Source organism: Macrotis lagotis, chromosome 1, assembly GCF_037893015.1.
Source record: "Macrotis lagotis isolate mMagLag1 chromosome 1, bilby.v1.9.chrom.fasta, whole genome shotgun sequence".
In the NCBI taxonomy this organism is placed as follows: Eukaryota; Metazoa; Chordata; class Mammalia; order Peramelemorphia; family Peramelidae; genus Macrotis; species Macrotis lagotis.
Window position 1 is genome coordinate 61,905,623 of NC_133658.1, and position 27,751 is coordinate 61,933,373.

At 40.9% G+C, this 27,751-nt stretch overlaps 2 protein-coding genes across 2 annotated transcripts in view; one reads left to right on the plus strand and one right to left on the minus strand.

Moving 5' to 3' along the window:
* The window catches only part of DUS2 (dihydrouridine synthase 2), a 68,039-nt gene extending 54,464 nt beyond the window's left edge, over positions 1 to 13,575 (minus strand). Inside the window, exon 1 of the mRNA XM_074202082.1 lies at positions 13,504 to 13,575. The gene's annotated coding sequence lies outside the window, so the exon portion shown is untranslated. The remainder of the gene's footprint in view (positions 1 to 13,503) is intronic.
* A 77-nt stretch (positions 13,576 to 13,652) lies between these two features.
* Positions 13,653 to 15,759, plus strand: DDX28 (DEAD-box helicase 28). Its single transcript, XM_074202083.1, is given in 2 exon segments — positions 13,653 to 13,997; positions 14,229 to 15,759. Coding segments are annotated over 2 exon segments (1,743 nt in total). The 3' UTR covers positions 15,627 to 15,759.
* The last annotated feature ends 11,992 nt before the right edge of the window (positions 15,760 to 27,751 follow it).

A 27,751-nucleotide genomic window follows, 5' to 3' on the forward strand; every position in this document is an offset into this window, starting at 1 on the left:
TGAACTGCATGTATTCCTGCATAGAAAAATGACACTGATAAAACTCATATGAACTTTCTCAGTTAATAGAGCAGGTAGAAGGAGCTTTTATAGATGAAGCACAGGAGAAAGCTGAATTTGAAGATAAAATATGGTGTAAAAATGGAGTCAATAGAAAAAAAAGGGAAATATAATGGGAGAAAGAAAAAAGAGAGGGGGAATAGGCCAAGATATTTCATATAAGATTTTTCTTTATTACAATGAGCTATTGCAATGATATGGAAGGGGGAAGGAAAGGGGGAATGAGGGAATCTTCGCTCTCATCAGAGGTGGCTAGGAGAGGAAACAGCATATATATTCAATGGGGTATAGACATCTGGAGTAAGAAGGAGCGGGGAGCAGGGGAAGGGGTGGGGATGTGAATGAAGGAGGAGAGGATGGACCATGGGGGGAGAGTGGTTAGATATAACACATTTTCTTTTTTACTTCTTGCAAGGGGCTGGGATTGGATGGTCTGTCCGGGACCATAGGGCCAGGTGGATGCTGGGCCTAAGGGGTGGTATGGGGGCTCGGGGCCTCTTGGCCCCAAAGCCGGGGATCTGTCTGCTGCACTACTCAGCTACCCTACAGCAGAGTCAAAGTGAAAAGAGAGAGAAAACATAGTACATGGTAGTGGAGAAATAAGAAAGGAGGTAGTTGTGATCAGCATTGGCAATGGTGGAACAAAATGGAAGTAACTTTTGGGATGGACTTAGCATAAAAATGTGATCCACCTGCGACAGAGTTGGTGGTGTTGGAACACAGACTGAAGCACATTTATTATTATTATTATTATTATTATTATTATTATTATTATTATTATTATTATTTGGAGGGGGGTGCGGGGCAAATGGGGCTGGGTGGCCTGCCTGGGGCTGCATAGCAGTAATCGTTGGCTGTCTGAGGCCGGATTTGGACCCAGGTCTTCCTGGCTCAAGGGTCAGTGCTCTGTCTGCCACCCAGCTGCCCCTACTATTATTACTATTTTATATCTTTTTTTTTCTTCTTTTTCGTTTTTGCAGGGCAGTGGGGTTGGGGTGGCTTGCATGTCACACAGCTGGGTGATTGTTGGGTGTACGGGGCCAGATGTGGGCTCGGGTACTCCTGGCTCCAGGGCTGGTGCTCCGTCCACTGTGCCACCTGGCCATACCTACAATTATCCTATTATTTTTTAAATTTTAATTTTTTTCTTTCCCCTTTATTGCTCAAGCAAGTCTATATTTGGGGGGAGGGGGTATTTTGTTTACTCTTAAACAAGAATATTTTATTAATGCATAAAAAAACATTTGTACAAAATGAGAATAAATAATGAATAAATAAGAGTTTCTGGGAGCTATGAAATTTTTAATCAACTAAATTGACCTACATGACACAAAGAGGAAGTCTGATCATACTACATTCAATTTCAAAGGGAAAAAAAGGGATATGTCTATTGAGGGAGAAATATAAATATAAGGGCAAAGTTCTGACCATTTCTGTTCCAATTGTCAATTTAAACATTCATTTTCTTTTCAAGTTTTATTATAATGTAAAAACATTAATAAAAATAAGATACAATTAAAAAACAAATTCCAAAATACTCAATTTGATCCCTCCCTCACTGAAAAGTATATATATTTGCAGAACCCAACAATAGTGTCTTATTTGCCCTTGTATCCCTCTCCTCTCTTTCTTCTTCTATTAACATTTATTTTATAATGATACATTGCCTCCTTTACTGGTGATGTAGGCACCAAAAATTGCTTCAAGGTCCACTTTATAAGTCTCAGACTTTGAAATATGTTCCCTAAGGCATCTTTCAATAGAAAATAATTTTGTCTTTGAGAAAGTCAGTCTAGCAAGTACACAGTGGCAGACAGAGGTGATACAGACCTATTAACACAGACACCTCTGGGACACAAAATTTTTGTTTCACTCACAAGATAACCCTAAAAGGCCTGGACAAATCTCTCAGTAGAAAGAAAACTTCTGGGCTTTCAAGCTAACTACAAATCCCAGGCTTTGTAACAGCTGTCCAGGGAAAGCAACAAATGAAAATACATGGATAGCACAGTACGGAAAAGATTTGGACTTGAGAGCCTTGAATTCAAATTCTGACTCAGATACCAGCTGTGTGACCATTTATCTTGGAGGCTTAGTTTCCTTATCTGTAAAATGGAGACAATAATAGATGCAGCTCTCACTTCAGAAGGTTTTCTTGAGAAATGCATTTTTAAAATCTTCAAGCACTATATAAGCTATGATTTATCATCCCACTGGAATTCTTACTCTCCCTGCCCTCTGACTGATACTGAACTGTGAGTCTTCCCAGACTGTGGTATTCCATGATGTATTTTTTTCTGTTTAGTGATCACACATCACACAATTGACATCATTGTTAAAATAAAGGAATAAAGCCCAGGATCTCCAAAGTTTGAGCACCCCTAAGGGAGCCAACTATAGTCCATTCACTCTTTTTCTATCCTTATTCTCCAAAGGCCTTCCTCTAGGTCTCTTGACCCTGGTGGATTCCAATATAGCCCATGGGCTGGCTGCTAAATAGCCATTTCAATACCTGCCCAGTTCACCTCATACTGGTCAGATCTCTCAAATGACACCTTTTATGCCACTCTACTGAGTAATTTTTCTTGGCAAAGTGTTGAAGGCTTGCTCATGTTTACCAAATACCTCTCCTTTGCCCTTTGAATAACCTGAAACCTTAGTTCCTTAGTTCTTCAGAGACAATGGTTTTCAATGACTCAGTCATATAGAATCAGGAATGCTGCAAGAATCCACTATTGACGGCAATAGTCTATGTATATGGTAAATGGAAAGGAAGGGGAGATATCACAGACAGGCTGCCCTGGCACCTCAGTTACTCTGAGCCCTCTTCTCTGCTAATCTCACTGAAAACAGTCCTGGAGGGAGCTCAGGGCCACAGTGTCTGAAATGTTACTGAAAGGAAATCTGATCTAATCTTTCAGCCTTTCATCAAGGCTCACTGGCATCCTCATAACTCATGGCCATTATCTAGAAGGATGGGGGGTGGGGAGAGGGTGGAGCCCACCAGCAATTAGTTCACACTTTGGTTCCACTAAAGCACTTCAATCCCTGGCAAACACTCCCCACTCCCTCCTGGGGCCCATACTCACTGTCCTAATTTCATCTGAACACACCAGCCCCACACACCACTCAACTAACTCTGTATTATCCTGGCTCACAACCTACATGGTCATCTCTCTCTGTCTCTGTCTCTCTCTCCAGTATCCATCAGATGTTCTGATTATGTCATGATAGTTCTAAATCCTCCCAGACCAAATAAGGACCAGAATAAGAGAAACAGGGAGGATATTTTATTGTTAAAAAAAATTTTTTTCAAAAATTCTCAACTTGTCACCAGAGAAAACTAGCATTTCCAACAAAGGCAGAGGAGAAAAAGGGGGCTACCTTCCCAGCTGTGAACCTGCCCTTGCCTCTCCTTCCAAGTATACAACAAATTGAACATATTTTCAACACAGCCCTGTTTGTGTTTCCCACAGAAAGAAGGCTATCTTCTATAATGAGCTATGACTGGATTTCTTTCCTTCTCAGTCACAGAGCAATGGTAGGACTTCAGTGACTTTACAACCCTATGATAGAGTTAGTGCAGGTACTATCACTTCCATTTTGAGGACAAGAAACTGAGGCTGAGGGACTTATCTGTGGTGACACAGACACCAATTTGCTTCTATGGGAGGAGTCTCATTGTAATCGTAAACACATATACCTTGTACAGTACAATTGATTGCTGGTTATCATTTAAGATATACCTGAGTTATAACTCCACTGTTAGATGCTGCAAAAAACCACAAAACTTCAAAATGTTGTCCCCTACCTAAGGAAATAATCACAGTTATTACTACTAAAGATGGATGAAAATTGGTAATAGAGAATATAGGAACAATCAGATTGTTATCCAGTATTCTTGTGAAGATACACTAGTTACATATGGGGGAAGCTAGGTGATGCAATGGGTAGAGCAGCAGGCCCAGAGTCAGGAAGACCTGAGTTCAAATGTGGCCTCAGACACTTAACCTTTACTAGCTATGTGACCTTGGGCAAGTCACTTATCCCTGACTGCTTCACATCCAGAGCCATCTTCAGTCATCCTGACTCATTTCTGGCCACTGGATCCAGATGGCACTGGAAGAGAAAGTGAGGTTGGTGACTTAGCACAGTTCCCCCTTCACTTAAATTGTTTCATGTTGTCATCTCCCTGATCAGGGTCATCTTTGAGAAAGGACAAACATCATCATCCTCATCACCATCACTAGTTATGTAAACATGAACCTCAGGAATCTTCTTAAGATGTTTTGAAATATTTGTTAATTCATTTAAAAATAACAGTAACAAATGTTATTTTTTTATTTTTTTTTTTTTTTAGGTTTTTGCAAGGCAAATGGGGTTAAGTGGCTTGCCCAAGGCCACACAGCTAGGTAATTATTAAGTGTCTGAGACCGGATTTGAACCCAGGTACTCCTGACTCCAAGGCCGGTGCTTTATCCACTAAGCCACCTAGCCACCCCAACAAATGTTATTTTAACAAAATATAAATATAAATGATATTTTTATGAAAAAATTACTGTATTTTCTAAAACAAGATTTAGTAAGAAGAGCAGAGTTTCACATTTTTGCAAATCTCTTTCATGTCTGATTTAATAGAAGAAAGTTGGATTCTAAAATCTGCTTCTGCATTCAATAGTTGCAATATATTATTTTGGATAAAGAAAATTCAACCTCATACTGCTAAGGCAGCTGTAAAAGAGAGAAGGATTTTTATAGGCAAATAATATCTTATTCTCATTAAAATAGTTTTGACCTCAAAGTTCCTCTCTAAAGGTCTTGGGGACTTCTAGAGGCCATAGATCACACTTTGAGAAGCCCTATGCTAGACATTCAATCAGAATAAGGGGATGTTTATTTCACTGAGATAGGGAACTCTTAAGACAAGCCAATTCCCTCTAGCAATTCAGGTTGGTATATTTTCCACAATTTATAAAGGATGTCTAAGAAATTGAGTGGTGCTTTAAGCTTTAATAACTTACTTTTCAGGAGACCCATTTCAGAAGAAATGTTAGAGCACAAAAGCCTGGATAAGGTGCCAAGGCCAACAGGGTCAGAGCTGGCATGACAGTTCAGGCCCTGCTAACTCCTTCCTTGGTCCCAACACTACTAGGCCCCCTAGACATCAATGTGGAGAGAGTATATTGGAGAAGGTACAGAAGAACAGTGCTCTGGCTTAGCACCCAGATTTCCTATCATTTGGATGGTTGTTAATCACACAGCTTTTCATGAAGTAAGGAAATACTGTGGCTTCACTTGTTTTTTTTTTTAATCCTTTGTCTAGAACTTCAAAGAACTGAGATTTCACAAGTGAGGTGGGGTCTCCACTCCACTTACAGACCATGATCTGCCTAAAGATGTACTAGAATGAATTTGAGGGCTTTATTGCTGAAAAATTCAACATCTTGCAGTAAATCTGGCCAAACTTAACTAGGCTGGTCCCTGGATATCAGACACACATGCTCTGTGTCTCTTCCCCAAATTTTTCTGACATGGTTGAAGCTTACAAAGCTTTTCGATCCTCTGGCATGGTTTTGCAAACCAAGGGTCATGTCCAAGCCATCATGAGGTACCAGAAGAACATAAATGAAGGAAGAATTGTCAGGTAACAGAGATGATAGAGCACTGGGCCTGGCCTCAGGAAGACCAGAGTTCAAATCCAACCTCAGGCACATGCTAGCTGTGTGACCCGGGCAAGTCACTTATCTACCTTTATATGATGTCAAATTACTAAGATATGATCATCTAACACTGAAACCAAACTTATAACACTAGTAACAGACTGTAAATTCTTTGACAGAAAACTGTTTTCCTCATTTTTATAGCTCCTGCAATTTTTAATAGTGCCTTGGAACACAGTAGTAAATGCTCAATGAAGTATCTTTAAGTAGTTGCACAATTAAGCCATCTTCATTGGCTCTCTTTTCTATCAAGTAAAATATAAATACTCCTTAGTCTGGCATTTAAAGCACAATCTGGCTCTCTTTTCCTCTATTATTTCACACTATAGGTTGTAGTGCCTACCTCACATTACAGCAGTTTGCATTCTTTCAGGCCATCACTCTAATTGAAATATACACCCTGCTAATACTTTCCCATTCAATAATCTTCCTTCAAAGCTCGACTCAAAACATTCTGTGAGGGATAAAGTTTTGAGATTTCTTCAGTAAAATATTACAGACTGAATCTGGTTAGCTATGTGCCCCTCGTCCCTTGACAAAGCAAACTTATGGAATATTGTTGAAGAGTCAACTGACTTCATGTTATCTGTTGAAGTTTGGAAAATCATTCAATTCCTGGGACTAAAGAATTTTATGTTCTTTTCCCTAGATTAGTTTGCTTTATTTGAATTCTATGCCCCTTTCCCCTAGGGTAGTTTTAGTGTTCAGATTGTAAGACCAAATTCCTTATAAACGAGGGTGGGTCAGTTGAAGGGGGGGGGGGAAATCATGTTAGGATAAATGTGATTCTTGAACCTTTCACTTTTGCCTCAATTTCTCTAATTGGTTATGGCCCATTTCTCAAGAAACAAATAAAGTCTTCTCTTCATACCTTGAGAGATACACTATTATACATTATACTAATATACATTATTTAAGTGACATTTGTCCCACACAATTCAAAACAGGCCCCCTCAGTCCAAAATAGTTTCTCCTTTCTCAGATCTTCCCAGAGCACTCTCCCAAGGGTCTCATTTGCCACACCCTCCCCCCAAAACTCTATACCTTACATTATGACTGCATGAGGGATTACATAGGCTTTTCTCTTCATAATCCTCAAACTAAGCAGGGTGTTTTGTACATAACAGGTGCCCAATAAACGTGCTGAATATTGAATTGCTGAACATAGTTTCTTCCAATTTAGGACACTGAGAATAGGAAAGCTGAAAGTGATCAGAGAACCAGTTCCCAGCCGGGTGTAACCAGAACAGGCCCTGCTGCTTGTCCTCATTTCTACATCCCTTTAGGTCCTATTCAAATCTTGCAGGCTTTGCAGGAAATCTAAGAAGCAAGTCTGTAAACAGCCAAGCTCTTCTATATGAAGTGCAGCCACAAGTTAGCCCCAAAGGTAGGTAGAGAGGCACACCTACCCTTCTGTGAATTTAGTGACACGCCACAGCTTTTCTTGGTCTGGCCCAACCTGTTTTATATTCAATGCTCCTAAGTTATGTATATGTTTGTATTCAACCTGCCAACATGGATGGGTAAATCTACAGAATCTACTCATTTATACACATTCCCAAATTAAGAGAAGTAGTAAACAACAATGAATATTTGTATCTTCAATTTACTCAAAACTACATCACTGTTGTTACAACATTGAATAAAATCCAGATATTAGGCTATCCCACACTGAAATCAATATTTATCAATGTCACTTGAGATCAGACAGACAACGCTTATTATTTAAAAACCATTGTTGTTTTACTATCAATCACTTTAATCATAGATGAGTGACTGAGAAATTATAGTGCAACTATAAACTGGCAAAAGTAAAAGATGAGAATAATCAATGTTTAAGGGGGCCAGGCACACCAGTGCATTGCTGGTGGAGTTGTGAAAAAATATAGCCATTTTGGAAAACAATTTGAAATAATGCAAATTAAATTATTAAAATGCTCTTCGACCAAGAGCATTCCATTGGGTTTATACCCCAAAGAGGCCACTGACAAGAATAAAGTCCCCATACACATCAAAATATTTATAGCAACATTTTTTGTTTGAACATTTGAAACATCCCATCGATTAAAAAAATGGCTAAATAAATTGTGACACATGAATATAATAGAATATTATTGTGCTACAAGAAAGGACAAATATGATGAAGGATCTGTATGAACTAATGCAAAATGAAGTAAACAGAGCCAAGAAATACATTACTACAAAAGGTAGAATGAAAAATCACGCATACAAAAAAATCATAAGTAAAATGTAAAATTACACTTTTGTACATGTGGATTTTTACCTTTTTAGTGCTCTTTGGGATCAAACCCAGTAGTGGTATTGTTAGAGCAAAGATATGCACAATTTGATTGCCTTTTGGGTATGATTCCAAACTGCTCTCCAGAAAAGTTGGAGCAATTCACAACTCCACCAACAATTCATCTAATCTCATTTTTCAACTGAACTTTCTCCAAAAATCTCTTATGTGCAAATTCAATGGTCTTATCCAAATCTCAACCTTCTCAACTTACTACAGTTGATTCTGCCCATGACTCTCTTCTCTTGGATTCTCTCTCCTGGTTCTCCTACTTCGCTTCCTACTTCTCAGTCTATATCTGTGGCTGTGTGTGTATACACACACACACACACACACACACACACACAGACACACACCCCTCTCAAGGTTCTCTCCTAGAGCATCTTCTCTTCTCTCTCTCTTGAAAACCTCACCAATTTCCATGGTTTAATTAGTTCTATATAATCTTCTCCAGTCATCCTTGAGCTTTTACCACTTCCCTATTGGATATTTCAAACTATTTTTGTCTTAGGAATGCCTCAAACCCAACAAAACTAAATCAAGCTCCTTCCCCAATCCTCTCCCTCTTTTAAACTTCCCTATTTTCTTGAAAGGTACCATCATCCTTCCTGGCTCCCAGATTTATAATGTCCAGGTGATTCTGAACTTCTCTCCTTCACCCTCACATATGCAATTGGTTGTCAAATCTTCCTATTCTTACCTTCATAATATTTCTCACTACTAACTCAATCTCTCTTTTAACATGGTTACTACTTTAGTACACATCTTCATTACCTCACTACTTAATTACTGAAACAGCCTTCTAATTAAGTCACTTTGCCTCAAGACTCCCTCACTCTCCATTCCATCTTCCCATCTGACAAAGTAATCTTCCATAAATCTATCCCTGAGTGTGACTTCCTTACTTATCAACTCCGGTGATTTCTATGAATCCTCCATGGTCAACTATAAACTCCTGTTTAGCATTTAAAGCTCTTCACAACACAACCCTAGTCTGTCTGTCCAGCCTTTTTGGACATTACTATCCCTCCTGCATTTTGAAATCCAACAAAACTGATCATCTCTTCACTGGCTTATATACAATACTAAAACTTCCTCTCTGATGGCTTATACCCTCTTTTCCAAACTATTTGTGGTTATTCATTTTGAATTTATGCTGCATACAGTTTTGGGTCCTTATTATCTCCTTCATCAGAAATTAAGATTTTTGAGTTGGCATGCCTCAATCTTTGTTCTTATATTTGCATCTCCTAGTACACAATGTCTGGCATAAAATTTGCTGATTGACTGTTAAATGACCCACTTTACAGATGAGGCCATTACCTGTAGTAATTACCTCACAGGGCTGCAGGGAGGTGTAAATGAGGTAAAATATATAAAATGTTTTGTAAACCTGTAAGTATTACATGAATATTAGCTATGACTATTCCCTTTGCCAATACAGATTACAATCATTCTGTGTCTTCATAGATGATTCAATTTGTTAATGTCATCATGAATCCCAAAGATTCAAACCCTTTGATAATTGTTTTCTAACTTAGCTGAGATCATTGAGGATGAAGATGACTGACAGTTCCAAAAAAAAGCATATATATTACATGTCCACCACTCGCCAACCACTGTGCTAAGCACTGGGGAAACAAAGTAAAACAGAAAGAGATCTTCCCCTCAAGAAGTTCACAATCTAATGAGGAGACAAAGTGACTGAAACAAACCCATTGAAGAGGAACTAGGAGAGGCTTCCTGGTGAAGGTGGGATTTTAACTGGGACTTCAAAGAAGCTTGAAGGCAAGGGTGAGGAGGAAGAATTCTTTTTTTAAAGAGTATTTATTTTTTCCAGCTTCACAGAAAAATAATTTTTAACATTCATTTTTGCAAAATTCAAATTCCAAATTTTCTCCCTAAGAATGTAAGCAATTTGATATAGGCTACTTATGTGCAATCATGTAAACCATTTCCGTATTAGTCATATTGTGAAAGAAACAGAACAAAGGAAGAAACCACACTAACACACAAAGGGAAAATAGCATGTTTTGGTGTGCATTCAGACTTTATCAGCGCAGTCTATATCCATAGAAAGAGCTGATCATAAGGAGACAATTTCAGGCATGGAGAAGAGTTAGTGAAAATGGAATAAGTAGGGAGAGGGGCAGCAAAAAAAAAAAGAAAAAAGCTTATCACTATATAGTAGACTTTGTGGCAAGGAGTGAAGGGCAATAAGACTGGAAAACCGGGGAGGGACACAATGAATAGCTATCAAAGCCAAACAGGATGTTTGATTTGATCCTGGACGTAATAGACAAGGTGTATAATTTTTTTACTCAAAGCCTTTCCTGTTACATCAGATCTATTAGAATTTGTGTTCTAGTAGATTCAAGCATCAAGAATCCAGGATCGGGGTGGCTAGGTGGCACAGTGGATAAAGCACTGACCCTGGAGTCAGGAGGACCTGAGTTCAAATCCAGCCTCAGACACTTAATAATTACCTAGCTGTGTAGCCTTGGGCAAGCCACTTAACCCCACTGCCTTGCAAAAACCTAAAAAGAGTCCAGGATCATCTTGATATCATAATAACAATAACATCTAAACATTTATATAGCACCTCCTCTGGACCAACTACTGAGCAGAATGTTTTTTTTTATTTTTGCAAGGCAGTGCCCAAGGTCACACAGCTAGGTAATTATTAAGTGTCTGAGGTCACATTTGAACTCAGGTCCTCCTGACTCTAGGGCTAGTGCTCTATCCACTGTGTCACCTAGCTGCCCCCTGAATGTTTTCACAAATATTACCTCATTTGATCCTCACAACAATCCTGCAAGGTAGGTCATTATCCCTATTTTACAGTTAAGGAAACTGAGACAGGGGTGAAGTGATTTGCCTAAGATGACACAGCTAAGACACATCCAGGCTGGATGTTAACACAGGTCTTCCTGATTCTAGCTCTTTTGATCTAACCACTATGCCACCTAGCTATCTTCTGGGTAATTTACTGGAAGAAGACTAATGAAGGTTAAAATGTATGGATTAACTCAGAATGTATTTTTAGCAACACTGAGGAAAAATTAGACAGCAAAATTACTTCTTATAGTGTTTAAAACAATTTCCATGGGTGATTATCCATTCATTCATTCATTTATTTATTTTTTGGGTTTTTTGAAAAGCAGTGGGGTTAAGTGGTTTGCCCAAGGTCACACAGCTGTCCAATTATTAAACATCTGAGGCTGGATTTGAACTCAGGTACTCCTGACTCCAGGGCCATTGCTCTATCCACTATGCCACCTAGCTGCCCCCCATGGGTGATTTTTTAAAAAAGTTTTTCTGCAAAGCATCATACAAACATTTTAAGATTCACAGTTGCTAGCAAGTATTAACTCAATTACTACTCTATGTGGGTGGAAAACAAAGCAGCCTCAAATTGTGACTGATAAAGTGACAGAAAGGGAAGTGGCATGCTGAGTGGCAACACCAAGAAAACAAGGGTACCTTTTGACCCCATATTTTCCCAGAACTTCATACATAGCTTGACACACCCATCCCTCCCTTTCCTGTCTGTAGTCTGCTCCCTCTAAAGGAAAGAAGGGTCCCAGCTCCAAATGGTACTGGATCCAGAAGCCTGGATTATTTCCCCTTCCCTCTTTCCTTTTCCTCTTTTTTCCTCCCTAGCACACTGGGATAGATGGACATGCATTTGTATCCTTGAGCTCCTTGAGAAAAGAAACCAAGTTTTATTCTAATGCAAACTTATACTTGGTCATTTTTCTGTTCCTCTCTCCTCCAAGTAGGGTGTAGGCACTTAATAATAAATAATAAACATTTGCTTAACTGAACTGAACCTTTGTGACTTCCTAATCTAGATACCTGAATCTGTTAGTCCCAACTCCAGAGACTTTATGTGGATGGGCAAACCTCAGTCACAAAAGTCCCAGATTTAGAAGCAGAAGGGACTGAGTTCCTCTAGCTCAATCTTTTCAGTTTATACAGGAAGAGATTAACCCTGGCATGGAGAAATTCAGTGACTTGTTCAAAATTATATAGCTAGGATTCAAATCCAACTCTTCCTGATTCAAAATGCAGCGCTCTTACAACTACCAGCTACCCCCAGCTGTCAGCCAATTGGCTCTTCTAGGTAGGCACATCGAATGAGCTGAAGTACCAAGATATCTAAAAGAGAGGCAGCATGTATGTGCTACATGAATCAGACATTTTTTCCTTTAGAAAAGTGGAAAGAACAAAGGGCTTCCTTTAAAATGGAAGAAGGATAAATTCAACTAGATGGTATGACTGAAATTTAAGGTGAAGATACTGATTACAGAAAGATCTCTTTAAGGAGAAATAATTCAGAAAGAAATCGAGGGGGGGGGGGAGTAGGGGTGGCTAGGTGGCGGGGTGGTTAGATTACCGACCCTGGAGTTAGGAGTACCTGGGTTCAAATAAGGCCTCAGACACTTCATAATTGTGTAGCTGTGTGGCCTTGGGCAAGCCACTTAACCCCATTGTATTGCAAAAAAACTAAAAAAAAAAAAAACCAAGCAAGACCATGACTATTCTGGGATATGAATCCCAAACTGTATTTTATTATAATCTTTTTCTTGTTCAAGATTCCTACAAATGTTACCTGAAATCTTCTTGGGGCAGAGAGATATATTATAACACATGCCATTTTAGATATGTCTTTCTACAAACTATAAATGGCTTGGATATATATTAAAATTGTTTCTGACAGATTTGGGCTTAAATTTCAGAGTATATAGTATGTTTTTCTTCAACTCACTAACTGTAGGTATTCCTAAGGGCTTCGTCCTGAGGCATTTTTTAAAAATTTTTTTTTTAGGTTTTTTTTGCAAGGCGATGGGGTGAAAGTGTCTTGCCCAAGGCCACAGGGCTAGGTCATTATGAAGTGTCTGAGGCCGCATTTGAACTCAGGTCCTCCTGACTCCAGGGCCGGTGCTCTCCCCACTGCGCCCCCAGCCTCCTTTCGTACAGGACTGATCCAAACTCCCGGATGACCCGGGTCCAGGGGCCCCTCCAGGGCCCCCCACTTAGCCTCTTCCTGTCCGGGTAAGCCTGGGACAGAGCGGTAACGATGTTGCTTTCCCGGGGCCGCTGGCTCGGCCCCCCCAGGCCCGGCCTTGTGGCCCCCCACGCGCCCCCCACGCGCCCCCCACGCCCCGCAGGCCCACGAGGCGCCCCGGCCGGGCGGGCTCGGAGGAATCTCCTTCTCGGCCAGGAAAGGCCGGGTCGGGGAGCGGTTGGGCGCGCCCCGGTCCTTGGGGGGCTGCGGGCACGGCGGCCGTGGGGAGGGTCGCCCTCCCCTGCCCGCCGGGGAGCCCTCCCCGCGACTCCACCGCGCCTTCCCGCCCGTCCTGAGGAGAAGGGACCCGGGGCGGGGGGCGGCGGCGGGGACGAGCCCGGGGGCCTACGAACCTCCGGGGCTCCGCGATCCGGGGCGGCGGCGGCGCCTGGTCCGCGGGGGCTTCCGTAGCGCGGCGGCGCCGGCCGGCGTGACGTCACTGCCGCGCGCCCGGCCCGTCGCGCGTCGCCGGGGCCCGTGGCGGCGCGGGGGAGGCGCGGGGATGGCGCCGGGGGCCGGGCCGCGCCTGCTGCTGCTGCTGCTCCGGCGGGGCCTGGCCTCGGGGGCGCCCCGGGAGCCGCTGCCCGTCATCCGCGTCCCGCAGCCCCTGCAGCTGCGGCGCCAGGCGCGGGCCCGGGGCGAGGCCGCCCCGCCGGCCGCCGTGCCCCGGCCCGGGCCGCTGCTGATCGCGGCGCGGCGGCCCGAGCTGAGCCAGCCCGCCCGGCTCACGCTGGGCCGCTGGGAGAGGGCGCCGCTGGCCTCGCGCGGCTGGAAGCACCGGCGCTCGCGCGGTGACCGCTTCTCCATCGAGCGCACGCGGCGGCAGGCGCCGGCCCTGGAGGCTCGGGTCCGGGCGGAGGCCGCGGCGGGGCGGCAGGAGCAGGCCGCGGCGGGGCCGGGGGAGCAGGCCGAGGCTGGGCCGGAGGAGCAGGCCGCGGCGGGGCCGGGGGAGCAGGCCGAGGCCGGGCGGCAGGAGCAGGCCGCGGCGGGGCCGGGGGAGCAGGCCGCGGCCGGGCCGGAGGAGCAGGCCGCGGCGGGGCGGCGGGAGCAGGCCGCGGCCGGGCCGGAGGAGGCCAAGGCTGGGCCGGAGGAGCAGGCCGCGGCCGGGCCGGAGGGGGAGGCCTTGGCCGGCTTCGCGGCCCTGGGCCTGCAGCCCCTCGTGCTGGAGGCCCTGCGGCGGGCCGCGCTGGCCGTGGTGCGGCCCACGTGGGTGCAGGCCCGGGCCGCGCCGCCGCTGCTGGCCGGTCGCCACCTGCTGTGCGCCGCCGAGACGGGCAGCGGCAAGACCCTGAGCTACCTGCTGCCCCTGCTGCAGCGCCTGCTGCGCCGGCCCAGGCTGCCGGCCGCCCGGCCCGCGCCGCGGGGCCTGGTGCTGGTGCCCTCCCGGGAGCTGGCGGAGCAGGTGCGGGCCGTGGCGGGGCCCCTGTGCCGCCACCTGCAGCTGCGGGCGCGCGACATCGGCGGCGGCCGCGGCCTGGGGCTCGTGCGGCGGCAGCTCGCCCTGCGGCCCCCCGCCGACCTGCTGGTGGCCACGCCGGGCGCCCTGTGGAAGGCGCTGCGGGCCGGCCTGCTGAGCCTGGAGCGCCTCTGCTTCCTCGTGCTGGACGAGGCCGACACCCTGCTGGACCCCAGCTTCCTGGAGCTGGTGGAGGCCATCCTGGGCCGGAGCCCCATAGCCCGAGACCCGGCCGAGCTGGAGGACCCCTTCGACCCCCGCGCCCAGCTGGTGCTGGTGGGGGCCACCTTCCCCGAGGGAGTGGGCCAGCTGCTGGGCAGACTCACCGACTTGGCCGCTCTCACCACGCTCTCCAGCCCCAGGCTGCACTGCCTCATGCCCCACGTCCGGCAGGAGTTCCTGAGGCTGAAGGGAAGCGACAAGGTGACCGAACTCATCCAGCTCCTCAAGCTGCGCGGAGAAGACGGCCCTGGCTCCCCCGGGGCTGTTCTGGTGTTTTGTAACAGCTCCAGTACGGTCAACTGGCTGGGCTACATCCTGGATGACCACAGAATCCGACACTTGAGGCTTCAGGGACAGATGCCCGCGGCCATGAGAGCGGGCATCTTCCAGTCCTTCCAGAATGGCTCCAGGAACGTTCTCCTCTGTACAGATATAGCTTCTCGGGGCCTGGACAGTACTCGGGTGGATCTGGTGATCAATTATGACTTTCCACCCACGTTGCAGGACTACATCCACAGAGCTGGCAGGGTGGGCCGAGTGGGGAGTGAGATGCTGGGATCTGTGATTAGTTTTGTCACTCATCCTTGGGATGTGGAACTGGTTCAGAAGATTGAGTTGGCAGCCCGAAGAAGGAGAAGCCTACCAGGGATAAAGACACGTGTTAAAGAACCTTTGCCCCCAATAGAATTGACATCTTAGCTAGCCAGTGACTCTATGGGTATTTACAACTACTCACAAAGGACGCTTCTCTTTGTCCATGGATTCGAAGAGCCTCCTGCAGAGCAAGAGGAGCATTAAATTGGGAAAAGTCTTAGGGCTTTGAAGTACCAGTTTATTCCTGTAAGAGGACTGCCAAACATCATTGTTGAATTTTATGCATCTCTACATGAGTGTGAACTTTTGTGTAATAAAATCTAATTTAATTGTTAAACATTTAGTATAAACTATCTCAGAAGTAATATCACCTGTTCCTTTTGCATAGGGTAGTGGTGTCCAAAGTTTTTTAATATGGTATACATGATCAACAAATATGTAAGGCCATATGAATTTTTTATATGGTGAGGTATAGCCTATTTTTTTCATTTTTTATTAGTGTCCTTTTTTCACATCTTAATCATTTCTTCATATGCTCTTCACTCTCATAACAAAAAATAAGCTTAGCCAATAGAGTATATGAGTCATTCCTGGTCTTCCACATTCAACCCTTGTAGTCATATTCTATTGTTCTCCTTCAGTTTACTTTGCGATCTCCAGACTGATTTCATCAGTATAAGGAATCCTGTCTACCAATGCAGATCTGTTGGTAACTTTTTATCCTAGTGAATAGTTTGCCTTAGGTACTGAATTTGTGATGCCTCCAGGGTTACACAGCTAGTTTGTATCAGAGATAGTACTAGGCCTCTTCTTATTCTACTTACTGGATCTGTGTTCCACATGCCATACAGCCTTTCAGAAAGATGTTTACATTTATATATACCATAATTGGCTCACTCATTGCCCAATCAACTAAAGCGCCCATATATTTGGACACAAAAATGTTTTTGCTAGATATACAGCCCAAGAACGTCAGCCACAAAAAAAAAGGTTTCATCACCAAAATAATTTTGTTGAAAAGAATAGGAAGCAAATTGGCTGTTCATTCAGTAGGAGATGGTTAAACAAATTGTAATATGTGAATGTAAATGGCATTATATGAGCTATGAATGCAAAGTAGTATGGAAAGGATTTGAAATTTTGCAAAGTGAAATAAGCAGTGAGATGTGTGTAGTGGATAGAATGCTGGGTCAGGAATCAGGAAAATCGGAGTTCAAATCCAGCTTTAAATACTAGATGTGTGGCTCTTGTCAAGCCCCTCCATGTCAGTATACCTTGCAGGGTGTTTGTGAGCACCAAATGAGATAATATTTATAAAGTTTTTCACCCAGTCACTGGCAGATAGTAAAATCAATCTTTCTCTCTAGATTCTCTATTTTCTTTCCCCTAAGCAGAATCAGGAAAATGTACACAATAACTAAAAACAGGAAAGAACAAAATCAAACTAAACTTTGGAATTATAATAAACGGATGATATGCCCTTCCCATTTTTTACAAAGATAGGGATTGTGAGAGTAGAACATCCTTAATGATGTTAGATTTGGGTGGTATGTTGGTTAGTTTTACTGAACCATTTTTCCTTTTTCCTGTGTTATAAAAGGGATAGTATTTGAATGGGATGGGGGAGGGGGAATATGAAAAATGAGAAATATGTCGAGGGGAGTACAAATAGCAACACTTAAAAAAGACTTCAGTTGCTGGATTTTGTTTACAGTTTTTTGCTACCATAAAAAAAGTGCTACCTTGAATATTTTAGAATATTATGGAACTTACCTTTTTTGTCTTTGACACCCCCCCCCAGCCCTTCCTTAAAACAGGACTAGCTCTTTCCTAAAACCTTTGGTGAAATGGATAAAGTGCTAGGCTTGAAGTCAGGAAGAATTGTGTTCACATTCCACCTCTGACCATGGGAAAGTTCTTTAACCCTATTTCCTCATCTTTAAAAGAGGGGATTGGACTACATAATCTTTAAGGTTCATTATAATTCTTAAATCTATGTTGCTAAGATCTCTTCCTTTCCAGTCTTCACCAGATATATGATTGCCTTTCACCTCTCCCATGGTGCAGTCAGTTTGCCTTATTACATCCTAGACTGGATGGGTCAGTGGATAAGGATGGGCCTGATCCCCAGACACCTACTAGTTGTGTGATTCTCGACAAATCACCCTTTTTGCCTCGGTTTTTTCATTTGCAAAATCAACTGGAGAAGAGAGTGGCAAACTACTTTACTATCTTTGCCAAGAAAACCCCAAATGGAGTCATGAAGATGTCACATGACTCAAATGACCAAACACATTCAAATCCTATACCTTTGCATATGTTTTTCCTCATTACAAAAATTACTCGGTCCTCATTGCTGCCTCTTAGCATCCCTAACTGCCCTCCAAATTTAGTTACTGAACCTCAATCTGAATTTTTCTCAAAACCAACCCTTTCAAATGAACATATTGCTGTCAAAGGCAGCACAATTCCCCCCCCCCATTTTCCAGTGTACTAACACTGTCACTCTCCTTGAAGCCTTAAACTTACCCTTGTGGATTTAATCATTTGTCAGATCCTGCCATTTTTACCTCAATGATATCTCTCCCATTCATCTCTCTTCACATAGCTACCACCTTTGGTTCAGGACCTCATGCCCTCCCCCCAGTCTCTAATTTATCTTCCTGCCCCAAGTCTCTTTCCTCTCCAATATTTACCCAGCTAACAGAATGATCTTCCTGAAGCTCAGCTATAATCATGCTTACCCCTCTACTCAATTAACTTCAGTGGCATTTCACACTATAGCAAAATAAGATCAAAATGGGTACAGGATTTAGGCATAAAGTGTGATATCAAAGACCAGTTAAGAGATCAAGAAATACTCTAGATCTATCAGATCTATGGAAAGGGGATAAATTTATGAACAAACAAGAAATAGAGTACATTATAAAATGAAAAGTAGATGATTTTAACTATATTAAAAAGTTTTTGCACTAATAAAATCAATACTACCAAGATTACAAGGAAAACAGGTGGGAAACAATTTTCTCAGCTAGGGGTTCTGCTGAAGGTCTCATTTTAAAATAAATGGAACACTGAATCAAATTTATAAGGTTATAAATTGTTCTCCAATTGATAAATGGTCAAGGATATGAACAGGAAATTTTCAGTTGAAATTAGAACTCATGAAAAAAAGTGCTCTAAGTATTGATTAGAAAATTGCAAATTAAAACTGAGGTACCATCTCACACCTGTCAGACTGGCTAAAATTTGTCAAAAAGAGAAAAATGATCAGTGTTGGAGAGATTGTGGGAAAATTGGGACAGTAATGCAGGAGGAGTTGTGAACTGATCCAACCATTCTGGAGAGCAATATGGAACTATGCTGAAAAAGCAATGAAATTGTTCACATCCTTTGACCCAGCAATACTAGGGCTATATCCAAAAGAAATCATAAAAAATGGGGAAAATCCCATATGTTCCAAAATATTCATAGTTCTTTTTGTTATGGCAAAGAATTGGAAATTGAGGGATGTCCATCAATTGGGGAATGGCTGAACAAGTTATGGTATATGAATATTATTAGAGCACTTATTCTATAAGAAACCATGAATGGTTGAACTTGAAAGAAGCATGAAAGGAATTATATGAACTGATGCTGAGCAGAACCAAAAGAACATTGTACATATTAACAATAACATTGTGAGTTGATCCACCTTGATGGATGCAGCTCTTCTCAACAGCTCAGAGAACTAGGACAACCCTATTAGACCTGCTATGGACAATACTATCCCCATCCAGAGGAAGAAAAACCAAAGCAAGACAAAAACAAGACCAAAAAACCTTTTAGAATCTGAATGAACACTACATTGACTTAAAAAAAAAAATTCATATATTTCTTTCCTATCTCATGTCTTTCTTTTCTTTTCCCTTAATCCTAATTCCTCATACCAAAAATGACTGTGAAAATGTTTAACACAAATATTTATGTATAATATTTACCTGTTTGTCACTGAGGAGAACAGGGTGGGAAGGAAGGGTGGAAGAACATTATGTAACTTTAAAATATGTGTGTGCATATGGATGAATGCTGAAAAACTTTCATAATATGTAATTGGAAAAATAAGTTTTTATCTCCTACCTTTTAGCCTTATTCTCTCTATTCACCCATCTCTCATCTCAGGCCCTAGCATTATATGGAATCCAGTCCCTCCTCACTTTTGCATAGAATCCCTCTCTTCAAGACATAGCTCAAACAGCATCCATGAACTCTTTCCTGATCCTTCCAACTACTGGGGCCCTCCCCCAACCTCCTTATATTTATTTGTATTTATGTTCTCTATATTTATACTGCATATACACATAAATATGCTTGTGGTCTTCCTCATTTGGATGTCAACTTCTTAAGAGAAGAGGCGGTTTCATTCTCTTGTATTTGTATCTCCAGCACCTATGTCCAGTGCCTTGCACATAGTACCTAATAAATGCTTATTAATTAATTAGCTCCATTATTGATTAAATAAATGCAAATTTAAGCAATTCTGAGATACCACCTCACACCTATCAGATTGGTCAATATGAATAAAAAGGAAAATGATCAATGTTGGAGGAGATAGAGGAAAACTGGAACACTAATGCATTGTTGGTGAAGTTGTGAACTGATCCAGGCCTTCTGGAGAGTAATTTGGAATTATGCCAAAAGGGCAATAAAATTGTGCGTTCCCATTAATCTAGCAATACCATTACTAAGTCTGAATCCCAAAGAGATTACAAAAAGTTAAAAAAAACCCACATGTACAAAAATGTAGAGCCTATATTAGATTGCTTTCTGTCACAAGGAAGGAAGAGAGAAGGGAGAAAGAGAGAAAAATGTAAAACTTGAAACCTTGCAAAAAAAATGATTGGTGAAAATTTCAGTTAAATACAGTTGGAAAAACATAAATAAAAGGATTTAAATTCAAAAAATACATAAAAACAAGTTAATTAGTTCTCTTCTGCCACTAACAGTTGTCTTCTCTCTCAAAATTACCTTGTACTCATTTTACATGCATTGTACACAAAAACAGAATCTCAGTTCTCTCAGGTAGAATTTTCCCAAGATCACCTTCTCTCATTCACATGACAGCTCTTCAGATTCTTAAAAGACATCTAGCATACATAATTCCATGAATATTTCATTTTCTAAGCTAAATACCTTTAATCCTTTCGACCCATTGGTTCTCAAAATGTGTTCTGCAGATCATTGAGAAGTACCTAAGACCCTTTCAGGATGTCTACTGAAACAAAACTATTTTCCTAATAATACTAAGATGTTTTAATTTAAAAACCAATAGATATATTCCACATAGACAAAAGTTCTTTGTGTAGGAGTCCTCCATAATTTTTAAGAATGTTAATGGTTCCTAAGACCACAAAGTTTAAGAATGCACTAAAGACCCTTCATCAATCTGTCTGCCCTCCTCAGAATCCTCTCCATGTTATGAATGTCCTGCAATATATCTGATGACAGCGAAGTACAGAGTGTTGTCTCCTTCAATAGAATACATATACTGTATTAACTTGATTTTTATCAATATTGTTGTTCATTCTTTGTTCTTTATGAGGACTAAATGCATCAGGAGAGTGATGTCTTGACTTGCAAATGAATTAGATTTGAGTGAAGCAGAGCTGTGCAGAGTCATCAACCTCATTCTTTCCTCCAGAGTCATCAAGAGTCCAATGGCAAGATAAAAGTCAAGACAATTGGCAATGACCCAGTTTTTGTCACTCTATCTCCATCAAAGTACAGTGCCTACCATGTACTCGTTGCTTGTTGATCGATTGATCCTTAAGAAACTTGGACGTGATCCTTTTATCTTCTTAATCCTACATTTTTGTCTACCTTTAACAGTCATCCCTGATTTTATATATCAAGTGACACTTGACCCTCCTCTCTTTTTGGATACTTTTTTCTCCTTTAGTTTCAGTCTCTGCTTTCTCCTGCTCTCTCTTTCTCTCTCTCTACCAATCAGACAAATCCTTTCCATCTCTTCTGCAGGATCAACATCCTTATTGTATCCCATGTTCCTGAGTATATTTTGACCCTTTTGTCTCTTAAATCCACCATGTCACCCCCTTTTCAGTAAATCCTAGTGATTCTTTATTGCCTCCAGGATCAAATATTAGATCCTCCATTTGGTCTTCAAAGCTCTTCACAAACTGGCCCCATACTACATTTGCAGTCTTCCTACACCAAATTCTGCTGATTTGTTCACAGCACCCCCTTCTCATCTCCACATTCTTCAATCTAATGATAGTGTCCTCCATGCTTATCTCTTCAGTGGATCAAGGCATTCTCATGACTCTAGGATGCTCTCTCTCCTCATTTTCACTTCATGACTTCCTTGGATTTCTACAAATCTTAGCTAAAGTCCTACATTCAGCAAGAAACCTTTCCTAGGCCTCCCTAATTTTAGTGTCAATCCGAGATTATCTCCAATTTATCTTGTTTGTACATCTTTCTGTAATGTTTCCCCCATTAGGCTGTGAACTCTTTGAGAGTAGGGTCTTGTCTTTTGCCTCTGTCTCCAGGGCTTACCAATGTCTAGCAAATAATAGGTGGTTATGGACTATGGATGGACTGACTCTTGATAATTTAATAAGTTTTCATGGGTTCAGTTATGCAGATTACTATCAAATCTCATTTTTCTCCTGAGCTTTAGAGCTACAACTACAACTCCCTAATGGACATCCCTTGGAGGTCCAATACACATTTTAAATTCAACATGATAAAAAAAAGTTCATCTTTTTCCTTAAGTTCACTCCTTCCTTTAACTTGCTTATTTCTGTTGAGACACTACTATTCTTCTGGTTACCTGAGTTTGCAACCTAGAAGTTATCCTCAACTTTAAAAAAATTAAATTTATTCTACTTAGAAAGAATCAATTCTCTCTCCCTTCTATCTTTCTTCCTCATCTTGTGAGAGACCATTGTGGGGGGAAGGGGGAAGGTCCTTGTAACAAATATACATAATCAAACAAAACAAATTTCCACATTGTCCATGTCCATAAAAAAATTATGAAGCATACTTCATCTTTTATCCTCCAGAATTGTAGTTGGTCATTTCATTGATCAGAATCCTTAAGTCTTTCAAAATTGTCTTTACAATGTTATTATTATATAAATTATTCTCCTGATTCTGCTTACTTTTCTCTGCATCAGTTTACATAAGTCTTCCTAAGTTCCTTTGAAAGCATCTTTTCATCATCTCTTATAATAGTATTTCATTATATTTATATACCTCAGTTTGTTCAGTCATTTCCCATTAATAAGTACTTCCTAGTTCTTTTCCTCCACATAAAAAAAAGCTACTATAAATATTTTTATACATATGAGTTCTTTTCTTTTTTCTTTGATTTCTTTGGAGTATAGATATTGTAATGGTATCAATGCTGTGGAGTTTAATGGTATAGTAACTTTTTGAATATAGTTCCAAATTTCTTTCCAGAATGACGGTAAAAACTTCCAGTTTCACCAACAGTGTATTAATGTCATCTTCAGCTCTTCTCTCTTACTACCTACCCATTTCTAATCAGTTCCAAACCTTTTCAATTCTTCTCCATGATCTTCACATCTGTCCCCTTCTGTATTAACATAGCTACCACCCTAATTTAAGCCTTCATCACTTCTTGCCTGTAATATCATTGTCTTCCTGATGGGTTTCTCTCCTCCAATCTTTCCTCTACTGTCAAATTAATATTTCTAAAACACAAGGTTGACCCTCCTGCCTCCCTTCTGATCCCAGGATAAAATACAAACTGGTCATTTTGATACTGAGCCCTTCATCATCTGATGCTGCCCATAGAGTTATTCCTTACACACTACATTCTGTCTCCCACTTTTGAACTTTTGGCTGCTATCTCTTCTGCCCTTCCCACTCCCCTACCCCCTTGCTTTGAAAATATATTTTCTTTACTTATCTGTGAAAATGCATCTCCTTAGAATGTAAGTTGGCTCAAGGACAGAGACTTTCCCACTTTTTGAATATGTATCTCTAGCATCTAGTTCAGGTCCTAGCATATACAGGGTACTTACTGATTTAATATCCAGTGGTAGGGTTCAAATAAATCAACAATTGGTTCTCTGCCCTAATGACCATTTTAAGTATACAAAAAGAGATACCAAAAGGTAGTTTAATATTTCCTGCATTTAATACTCAAATAAGAACAAAAAAAGAGGTACACAAAACTAGATTATGTTATGTTATATTACTCACAGTAAGTAAATGTATCTTGGAGCAAAAGCAGCCACTTGACCACAGCAGCCAATGTTAGAACATGTGCAAAACCAAAACTCATTCTATCTATTCTAACTTTTTTTTCTTCTACTTCCATGGCTTCTGAAATGGGTGATAAGATAACCCTTGAAATCTATATTTCTACTGGGTCATTTTGTCCCAGCTTCCTATTGGTTTCACTGTTCAGGAAACACCAGCTTATCATATCTCGGGGGAATTTGGGGCATAACCCAAAACAGAAAAATGACAGTTTGTCACCCCCTGGTTGGTTGGCATTTTTTCTCTTTAAGTTATATGTTTGTTTACTGAAATAACAAAAAGGAAGGAATTAAAATGTATTATTTCATCAAAGGTAAAAGAATGAGTTTTAAGAAATGAATAACAATACTATGAGCAAATTAGAAGATCAAGGACTAGTCTACCTGTCAGATCTATGGAAAGGGGAACAGTTTATGACTAAGGAAGAGTTGGAGAACATCACCAAAAACCAATTAGATGATTTTGATTACATTAAATTAAAAAGCTTTTGCACAGATAAAACCAATGTACCCAAGATCAAAAGAAATGTAATAAATTGGGAAACGATCTTTACAACTAATGATTCTGACAAAGGACTCATTTCTAAAATATACAGAGAACTGAGTCATATTTTTAAAACAAAAAGCCATTCCCCAATTGACAAATGGTCAAAGGATATGCAAAGGCAATTTACAGATAAGGAGATCAAAGTAATCCATAGCCATATGAAAAAATGCTCTAAATCATTAATTATTAGAGAAATGCAAATTAAAGCTTCCTTGAGGTACCACCTCACACCTCTCAGATTGGCCAGTATGACCAGGAAGGATAATGATCATTGTTGGAAGGGATGTGGGAAATCTGGGACGCTATTACACTGTTGGTGGAGCTGTGAACTCATCCAACCCTTCTGGAGAGCTATTTGGAACTATGCCCAAAGGGCAACAAAAATGTACATACCCTTTGACCCAGCAATACTACTACTGGGTCTATAACCTGAAGAGATGAGGAAAAAGGGTAAAAACATTACTTGTACAAAAATATTTATAGCAGTCCTGTTTGTGGTGGCAAAGAATTGGAAATCCAGTAAATGTCCTTCAACTGGAATGGCTTAGCAAACTGTGGTATATGTACGTCATGGAAAACTATTGTTCTATTAGAAACCAGGAGGGACGGGGTTTCAGGGAAACCTGGAGGGATTTGCATGAACTGATGCTGAGTGAGATGAGCAGAACCAGAAGAACACTGTACACCCTAACAGCAACATGGGAGTGATGTTCAATCTTGAAGGACTTGCTCATTCCATCAGTGCAACAATCGGGAACAATTTTGGGCTGTCTGCAAAGGAGAGTACCATTTGTATCCAGATAAGGAGCTGTGGAGTTTGAACAAAGTACAAGGACTATTCCCTTTAATTTAGAAAAAAAAACAGACAGCTTGTTGTCTGATCTTGTTACCTCTTAGACTTCTCTTTAAGGATATGATTTCTCTTTCATCACACCCAATTTGGATCAAGGTACAACATGGAAACAAAGTAAAGACTGACAGAGTGCATTCTGTGGGGGAGAGTGGGGAGGGAAGCAAGATTGGGGGGAAAATGTAAAACTCAAATAATATCTTTAATAAAAAATAAATTTAAATTAAAAAAAAACCAATCCAAATAACCATTAAAAAAAAAGCTAAATGTTCATGGTTACAAAGGACATTCTGCCTAACAGAAGGATAATCCAATTTTATGGCCTATGGTAAGAATTCATCTGTTGATTATTAAAACTGCAGGATGTGTCTCTGTCCCAAGTCAAATATGCTTTTAGGGTGAGAAATGTAGCTACTGTGGCGAATCAAAGAGCAGAGCTGCCACACTGAACGAACACAGGTTGGGATAGTAAGAAAAAGAAAATAAAATGAGCTTCCAAACAGACAAAAAAAAAGGAAAAAATGAATAAAATAAACATTACAACCATAATTCCTTCAGTTTTTTTCACTTATGGATGGATTGAACAGTACTATGTATGGTGCTTAGAAAATGCTATTGAGCAGATGAATAGTAAAAAAAAAAGTAAAGAATGTAAATGTCCCATCTTAGTGCCATTTTAACAACTTGTTTGTGGAGCTCAACATAAAATAAGGTATTGGTTCTATTGGTACAATCCAACTGAATCCCATCACTGTTGGTATCCCTACCCCAAAAAGGAGAGTTGTGAGAATTGAGATATTATGTTTAAAAGGCTTTTAAGCTACATATGGCATGCCTAGACTGTATAGCTTTTGTTTTTTCCAAAACTTTTTTTTTAATCTGAACCCAGGCACTCCTGACTCCAGGGCCCGTGCTTTATCCACTGTGCCACCTAGCCGCCCCCAAAACTTCTTGATAATATAGAAATAATGGGTTTTTTGTAATCCATTTTACAGAGAAACCTGGATGGTAAAACCAGGTTTTGAACCCAAGTTTTCTACTTAACATAGCAAAAAAATTAGACCTATAAATTTAAACACCAAAATAGGACCATTTTCATACACACAGCAGAAGATAAAAAGAGAATTCTAGATGAAATGAAATCTCCATGTTTTACAGCTATCTTTTTAAAAAGTAATGTAATAGAAAATAACAAATTCCACACCTTACCTTAAATTTTTTCATATTATCCTTGTTTTCTTTGTTCTCTTCTGTACACTTAAAAAAGTTCTAGTGGCCCTCTTTTTTTGGTACTACTACTGTTAACTCTTCTTCCCCTTAGATCCTTCTCCACAATTAAAACAGAAAATAAAAATGTACTTCTCATAAGAAAAAAGTAGTGAAGCAAAACATATACTTAGAGTGGCCATATCTAAAAATGTATCTCTGCCACCTTGTGTTTGTAACCAGGGGTTCAAAAGAGGAGGGGTAGAGAAGGGAATAAACATTTTTATGTTTATGTTTTTATTAATTGATTGTACCAGGTATTATATTAGATCTCATTTGACCCTCATAGAATCCTAAAAAAGAGATGCTGTTATTATCCCCATTTTGCAGTTGAGGAAACTGATACAAACAGGATAAGTGACTTGTCCAGGGTCACAAAGCTTGTAAGTGTCTTAAGTTCAAATATTCAAATCAGGTTCTCCTGATTCCAGGAGAACTGTGTCACTTAGCTGCCCTGGGTGTGGTCTTTGTGAAGCTGGCATTTGGTGGGAGGGAGTCAAGCCTTGATTAAATAACTTGGGTTCTCCTTCCTGGTAAGGGAAACCTAATCAAGACTTCAATTTAGACTTTGCCTAGATTAACAATACACAGGAGCAGACACATGTAATTCTGACCTGATATACTTTCTCTGAGGAATGTGCCAAGACCATCTTCCAATGCCAATTGTCTGCTTCATCTCCTGACAGGAATCAAACACTAACTCAGAGAAATGTAGGCAGAGTGAGAATGGTGCAGAATAGGACAAGTGGACCGCACTGACTCTATCTTGTGACACAGATCTGGAGCTAGCTCAGTTCCCTCTTTATTCAAATATGGTTCTAGTTCAACTTCTGTCTCGTGAAAAAAATTTTATTCAATTGTGAAAATTGGGAGAAAAGCTTATTGTATTGTTTGAATCCAGGCTTACATGGCTAAAAAACTGAATTCTGTTGTTTAGAGACTCTTAACTAAGGAACCCAGGTTATGGTGACCAAAAACCCATTCAGAGTCAAAGATTGATGCAAAGAATTTTCTCACAATTGTACATTCAAACAAACAATGTCTTATCTGAAAACTGGCCCCATATTGATCAATCAGTTATTATTTCCACGTTTCTCTGATTATTTCCTGACATTTGGGGGAGGTGGACACCTCTTTTTCTGATTTCAAGGAATTTAACTCCCTTAATTTCTCTCCCTCAACTTATCACTTAATCTTTCAGAAAATTAGAAATCAAACTACCTAATGTTGTGATTGTTTCCTTTTAATTGGCCTTATTGGTTGTTTTTAATGTATAAAATTCTGTCTCTGTTTATATTTGGGTTCAGACCTATGCTGAGGAGGTCTCATTTAGCAATTGGCAAGCATTACTTAATAAATCCATATAGTCACATCA